At 42.8% G+C, this 7,382-nt stretch overlaps 1 protein-coding gene across 1 annotated transcript; it reads right to left on the bottom strand.

The window, feature by feature from the left end:
* Positions 1-1,612: 1,612 nt before the first annotated feature.
* Positions 1,613-6,266, bottom strand: LOC119449129 (uncharacterized). The gene is made up of 5 exons (XM_049666664.1): positions 5,952-6,266; positions 4,557-4,610; positions 2,294-2,661; positions 2,009-2,154; positions 1,613-1,900 (listed from the first exon to the last, which is right to left on the bottom strand). The coding sequence occupies exons 1-5, from the start codon at positions 6,136-6,138 to the stop codon at positions 1,726-1,728; spliced, it is 930 nt and encodes a 309-aa protein (XP_049522621.1). The 5' UTR covers positions 6,139-6,266; the 3' UTR covers positions 1,613-1,725.
* Positions 6,267-7,382: the final 1,116 nt, after the last annotated feature.

Below are 7,382 nucleotides of genomic sequence, written 5' to 3' on the forward strand. Positions count from 1 at the left end.
TTCCTTCGTTTAATACTGCTGTTCTACTTCCTTCTTGATGGCATTCATTTTAAAAGGAGGAAAACTAGTATTAAAGAAATGTTCACATGTAACCAATTACACTGGTTATGCAGTACTCACATGACTGCATTTTGTTTTTATTTTAATCTAATCTAATTAATTTAACCAGACTACTTCGATAGATTCTGCCCAAACTATGAACTGGGAACCCGAGTTCGTAAGAGCAGGTGTTAGACAACATTACAGCAATCCCACACTTCAGCGGCTTTGGGTGCGCTCATTCTTGAACTTCACATACTTTTTTGGTAAGCAGAACCAACATACATGGTTCCAAAAAATCTGCAAGATGGTTTTCAGCAATTAAACGCAATTGTGCTCTCATGTCATGTGAAGACTATACACCATTGCTTTCTGAATATTTTAAGGATATTTAGTTCTCTTAGCGGTCATTCTTACATCATAGCATCCCATGCACATGGGATGGCATATCATGCATCTACAAGTAAGCAGCTTAGTATTTGTTTTTGAACAGCCCTTTTTCAAACAAAGCTTGCATTGCATTACAGATTTCTATGGCAACGTAGTCATGCAAACACTATCATCACCAATGGCTCGAGCGTCGTCTCCTTTCGGAGCTGGCTCGTGCTTGGCACACACCATGCCTCTGGCATTCGTCATCTGCTTCCACAGATGGCTGCATTGCCGCTAGTCATTCCAAGGCAGAATTTTACTTCTGTCCTCGTAATGGGGAGGCCACATTTACGGGGGTATAAGCCATTGCTTAAGGGGGTATGTGTCATTCATTGTCGTGCATAAGGGACAGATTTGAAGCAATGGAAAGGTCAGTCCCTCGGTGCAACAGCACTCTACCACTGGTCACATGTTGTGTGTTACCCCGAGGAACAGGCAGCGTTCAACGAGCGGGGCAAGAACTTGCCCGTGAAAGTGCTCGCTGCGGGTAGAAGACCCCGAGCTCATAGAACGGAAATGTAAAGTAGTACACAAGGGAATGTCCGGTGCAACTAGGATAAGCTTCGCTTATCCCCATTTTCCAGTAGAGGAAGGGTCTTTTCTAGGAACGCCGTGTTTGTTTCGGCCTGTCCATCAAGAATTGTCAAATACCTCCTAAACTTTAAATGAGCAAGTTCAAAATTTTCAAGAATGAAACTGTCGTATATTGTGTAAATCCTGCTCTTACAAACTCATGGCAAGACTGGATGGACGAGAGGTTCAATAGTCAATTGTCAGGTTAGGTTAGCGACGTGTTAGCAAATAATCTTCTAGGAAGATTCTGGGAAATAGCGCTCCAGGGAGCATCAGCAATGAGAAAAAAACAGGCATAAAATACTTTCTTACGTGCATCATACTCCGTTAGAATGAAAAATATTGCATTGAAACACAATGAAACCACATTACTTGTTTCATGACCTGCCAGACAGAGGCAGTTTATAATTAGGACAAAAAAGTCAGTACATGTCCGACAGTGTAAGACATGCCGACACCAGAGCTGTTCGTACCGCAAATGCATCTGCTTCCTAAGGTTTGATGAAACCAACACTTTTCACCAACATGCAGATCAGTTAATACAGCTAATACTGCATGTAGATGTCGAAGCTGAATATAATGATTGACGTTGCTTGCAAGTACAAAGTCAGAAAAGGTAATGATCACGATGTGTGAGAGTACAGCTCTAAAATCATAAAGACAAGGGAAGGGCAAAAAACATTAATGGCCACATGCTTCAAAAATCTCTATGAAGGGCAATAACGAAATTAAGTTCTTGCTTGCCTTAGATGAAGTCAGCCGTGCATTGGCAAAGCGCAGCCAATCCCCAATCACTCGGCTGATTTCATCATCAGTTGCGTTGCGAGTTGTACGTACAGCCGTTGGAAACAAAGTGCATAGCAATCAGGACCACAGAAGTGACCATAAATATTTTTAAAGAATAACAGACGAGCACACAATTTCGTAGCAAAATTTCATTCCTCTGACCAAATATAAGGCGAACAATGTTGAGAGCTTTTCAGCCCATTTCTTGCCCTTCCTTCCTGTGTAACTGTATAGGACAGCAACTTCATCAATGATCAGTCTTTTTAGTATTCTTTTCGTTGTTGTGGCAACATCCGAACCGCCAATTTGACCCAGTTTCTTCACCTTGAATGAAAAGATATTGAGTACAGATTAGGTGATTTCGTTACTGTGCTGGAGAGGTGGGAGTCATTTTACAGTATTATATTTCAGAACATAATTCTTTAACTGGGCAACAGCACCTGCAATGAACAGAAAGACTTACTAGTGCTGGAAAGATGCTCTTGTTCTCAAGGCTTGCCTCTAATCTTTCTAGGTCGTCATTAGTCTGAACGGGATATGCCGGCATGTCTTGTGGCTCTACTGGCTCGTCGATTGGTGTGGCAACATTACTCATTCTTTGCTCAATTCTGGCCAGAATCGTGGAGTGCGATGCCAGCTGCATCGTGACATACTCGAGCTCACTCAGAGGTTTTACCAGAGCTAATAAAAAGAAAAACATTTTCAATGTTAGTGCACTGTCAGCCAATTTCGCAACACAACACATGGCCACAGATAAAGATGGAAAATAAATGCTGGCACAGCGGTTCCTGGCAATGTTTCCAGTTAACTCAATGGTAAACAATTCAATGGCTCATGATCAGACTAGACAAAAACATAAAAGGTTATGGGTGCAATTCGCTGCTTGCACAAGATCTATAAATTTTTAACTTCTTAAATAATTCAAGCATGACAAACGTAAAAAAGCGTTGATTGCATGTTGCGCGCAGCTGATAAGAAAATTGCAGAAAATTTAGTTATGAAGATTGTGACAAGCAGTAATATCAGTAATGTGTTTTGTCCTTAGCAAAAAAAAAAGCAAGTGATTTGGCAAGGCTACAGGGCAGACTAGGAATAATATCAATGGCTGGACAGCCAGTTATGCAGATAAGCTGTAACAGTAAGGATAGCAATATGAAACCTTTTAAAGGTGCACAAAAAGGATCATAACCAGCTGATGGCATGCAGTTACAATGAACAGATCCTTCGTTGAAAAAGTTAGGCGTGCTGACGCTAAAGAGAAGAGAAAACAGACAACACAAATGACTTCAAACTAGTTGATAGTGTGTGTTTATTCTTTTTTGTCCATGTCCGTATGCCCAACCCTTTCTACGATGAGCCCCTACCAACTTGCTCAAGTTCCTGTCATTCTAAGAACAGATCCTTGGCAGCTATTTTGTAGCATTCGACACTCCACCCAGGCCAGAGTGTTGCTTGATCACTCAGGAACGTGAAGAGTGCTGGAAGGCAATATCATGAAAAGGCATCGCTACGAAATCACGACCCTTGTTTTTGAGATTCATTGCATCATAACTGCCATTTCCGCAGTGATGGCATTCGGAACACGCATTTGTCGGCCTTCCTTGCTTGCGTATAGTTGGAGACAAATGGCCATGACCTGCAACATAGGCACGAGAAAATCCACGAGTTCACAGTTTTTAAATTTAAAAGTGTCAAGCTCATCAAGTAATAAATTCCAGAAACAGCACAAAAGAAGCTCATAGACTGCCTGAGTATTTGACCTGAACTTACCTCCAATCTGGGCACTCGGTTCTAAACTTTCCGTGTCCTGCCTGATTCTAATTGTAGATGCTGGGCCGACCCTATGTTTTGAAACTGGTGACTTTGGGGTGCCAGTGATGAAATGAGTGATGTCAGTGTCTTGAATAGGCTGGCTTTCATCAGGACTCCCGGAAGAGTTGCCATCCAGTGGCCTTGGACATAGCCGTGCTCTCTTAGGTTCATTTCTGGCCTTATTTTTCTGCTGATACCATCCAAAGTCAAATGACCATGACCCGCAACATATGCATGAGAAACTATGTGAGTTCATAGTTTTAAATTTAAAAAATGTAAAGATTATCAAAAAAAGTTGTCGCAGTTTCACCTGAAAGGCAAAGCATCAATTGCGACAGCAAATTTGTAGAGAGCTATGCGGAGTAATGATAGTGGCTTTATCAGCTGTATAAACGTGGACATGCAGCAGCACTGGCAACACGAAGAACTGTTGTCGACGCCGTCGGCGTTTTGCCCGCGTTCGCACAAAATGCGTGCGGCGTTGGTGACTGTTTCCGGAGCCTCTTATATAAATAGGCACTTGGTGCCGCAGCTAAACGTCGTCTCCCTTCCCCCCCCCCCTCCCGGCCTTTCGCGCGTCGGAAGAAGGCGCGTTTGCTCTACATATATGGCGATTGTAATAGAGGAGACGCCTACTTCTGCAGCCCTTAAGGGAGCACGGCGCAGAACGCGTGTTTGTTCTCCGCCATGGGTTCACTCCCCGTGAAAGGCGCATCCCTCGCGCCCTTTCACTCGCACATACAGCGTTCGGCGGCGCGCGGCAACGACTTCATCTCCATTGACGTCATACGGAACCTCATGGCGACGGCAGAAATCTGCTTTGGAGTGCCCATATAATTGCTATCGCAATAAAATAATTTCCAGGAACAGCACAAGAAGCACATGGCTTTCTCGGGCAGTTCCCCTAAACTTACCTCCACCCTGGGCACTGGGTCCTGAAATGTCGGTGTCCTCCATGCGTCTTGAAGCTGGTCACTTTGGTGTGACAGCAATGAATGCCTTGATGCCACTGTCCTGAAGCTCCTGCTGGCTTTCATCATCACTCTCGCTATCAGATGTGTAGCCATCGAGAGGCCTTGGTGGTCACAGAACTCTTGCTAGACGCCTCATCCTCAGAGGTCTAACCTTTAACTTGGTTTTCCGCCTTTGCTTCATGCCTGCATGCCACCTCGTAAATGTCTGAGGAAGAATATGTATTCAGGTGTAAATATATATCTAGTCTTTGCCTCCGTAACTGAAGCACAAGACGCACAGAAACAGAAAAAAAAGGCAAAAGAGCAAGCACACTATATAAGGATGTATTCATATTATGTAGGTGTATTGCAGTTTGAAGGTGGCAAGTGAGCAGCTTTTTAATGAAGAGGAAGTTTGTTATGTAAAATAAAAAATCGGCTAGCTTTGCACGGTGTTGCTGTTACAAGGCTAAAGGCACAGCGAAGCTGATTGGCACCTAGCTGGTCCTGGCCTTACGGGTTGTGCTCTTCCGGAATTTATTTATTATTGATTGATTATTAATTAGCTGTTGATTGGCTATCGCAAGTTATTGGCCAAGTATACGGGCTAGGCTAAGCACTACCAAAGTCATTCCCAGCATTTTCCGGAAGCGTGCTCGCACTTTTGATCTTATTACTCATGATAATGATAATTTCTTTTCGCGCGTCTCGAACTTAAGGCTGTCACTGTGCACTGCATAGCACAGCTTGCAACGCTAACACCGTGTTCCACCACGTTGCAATGCCGACAACGCATTCCAGCAGATCCGCTCCGTGAATTCGTCTCACTGTCTGTCACTCTAATTTTCTTTCTCTGTCCCGAGCATAGCACGCAAAACCTCTTCACCTCGCAGAGCATTTGCACAAGCGCATGCGAATCCGCCAGCTGTGGATGAAGATGAGGACAACGCTCGAACGCAATCATACGGTTCACATAAATGCATGTTCTGCACGCGAGACTGTGCAGCCTAGTGGTTAGGTCGCTCGCTTTGGGACCATGGGTTCGAAACGTGCCTCGGCAAGAAAGTTTCTTTTATTTATTTTTTCATTGCTGATGATGATAGTTCTTTGACATGGCACACACATTACGGCCGACTTAAACAGCTCTGCTGTTAATAAAGATAAGGATGATGATGGCCGCCTTAAATTCATGAAGCAGGACCTACTTGCAGTTAATTGCAACAATTACTTATAGCGCCAATTGCTCAAATGGTCATTAAGAAAAGAAAGTTCAATTGGCATCTCCATATAAATGTCTTGCAAAGAGAAAAACCCCAACAATATAAACACCCGCCCACGTATCAGAACAAAAATTACCTGTAGTAGACAAAACAGCACATTGATACTGGGTCCAGTGCGTCTCAGATTCAACTTGGTTTTTTATGGCTGTGGTCACTCGCATTGTACTTCTGTGTGGTGGCCAAAATACATTGTTGTTGTGGACCCATGTTAATGGGACTGCAGCAATGTCATTAGTTTCCTTGAACAGGACAACTGAATACATCTGGAAATATTAAGCAACACTATTAATTGCAAGAACTAACAGCGCAGAACAACAGGACGAAGGGAGAGCGCAGACATGGGCGCTGACTAACAACCATATGTGTTTATTGCTTCAGTTGTCGTGCATAAGTACACCACCACTATCACAGGGAATAGCTACTTAAAATTAAAACACATTAAATAATAGGTTGTATGATAACTCTGCTTGCAACAGGCTTTCTGTGTATGTGCACTTGAGCATGCATGCATCTGTATAAATGCGACCAAGTGGCATATTTTCAACGGTACCAAGAGCATAGACTAACTGCATATTGATATTGGATGAACCTATACAATGATTCTACAATGGACGTTTGTTACAGCAAGGTCAATTGGTATTAAGTGCCAGTGCGTTAGCTTACCTTCATGACATAGTCCTTGAGTCGTGCCCAGAGAGCAAGACATGACACCAATGCATAAACGTGCCATCTCAATTCCTACCAGGTACGCCAATGCAATTGGTGGAATATTTTGCCCTGATGCCGGGTAACTGCAACAACAAAGGAGTAAATGTAAGCAAAAGGTAGTTTTGAATCTTGCATCTCTGGCTATGCTGAGCTGCATGCTTTCACTAAAAATCTACTAACTTCAAGGCTATAGCCAGCCGTTCGCCAGGTTCCATGGGGTGCCTGGAGACATGGCACCGTGTCAAGTCTGCTGACACAAAAGCCAACAATGTGTCGAATAGCGCTGGTGTCATTCGAAAGAACTTGAGAAAAAAAAACCATAGTCCCCTTCACGCATACGACACATCTGTTGACAAAAGCAGATTTGAGAGAAAGTTATGCTGAACTAAACCGTTTCCGACAAAATTGAAATGGATACAAGTGCGTATATTTTAGCCTATTCACTTGATCATTCATTATTCTTTTATCCAATTATCAAAATTATAATAAAATATATAAATTAGGATGCCTGCAAATGCCACATTTTAAATGTGATAAATAATCTTGGTTTCCTTTTTTAAAGTTTTTTTATCAATATTGCATCACGACTAAATATATTTGACTACTACGAGTATTGGAGTTTGTCTAGGAAAGTAGGCATGCATGCGGAGCAGCCGTTCATTGGCTATTTCATGTGTCTGCTGCTACGCCAGCATAACCTGAAGTATTCAATGCATTAATAAAACTGGTGCTCCAAATAAACGATTATTAGAGCAGAAAGCTGAGTTATTACATGGAAGTGTGCATACATGTGCAACTA

This window comes from Dermacentor silvarum, chromosome 4 (genome assembly GCF_013339745.2).
Source record: "Dermacentor silvarum isolate Dsil-2018 chromosome 4, BIME_Dsil_1.4, whole genome shotgun sequence".
Taxonomy (NCBI): Eukaryota; Metazoa; Arthropoda; class Arachnida; order Ixodida; family Ixodidae; genus Dermacentor; species Dermacentor silvarum.

Excerpts from the sequence above, each read along its gene's own strand:
- LOC119449129 (XM_049666664.1), bottom strand. The coding sequence starts at position 6,138 with ATGTATTCAGTTGTCCTGTTCAAGGAAACTAATGACATTGCTGCAGTC. Across the intron at positions 4,611-5,951 it reads TGCTGTTTTGTCTACTACAG|CTTCAAGACGCATGGAGGAC; the intron begins GTAATTTTTGTT and ends CAAAGTGACCAG. Across the intron at positions 1,901-2,008 it reads GCTGAAAAGCTCTCAACATT|CACTTTGTTTCCAACGGCTG; the intron begins GTTCGCCTTATA and ends CTGATTGCTATG.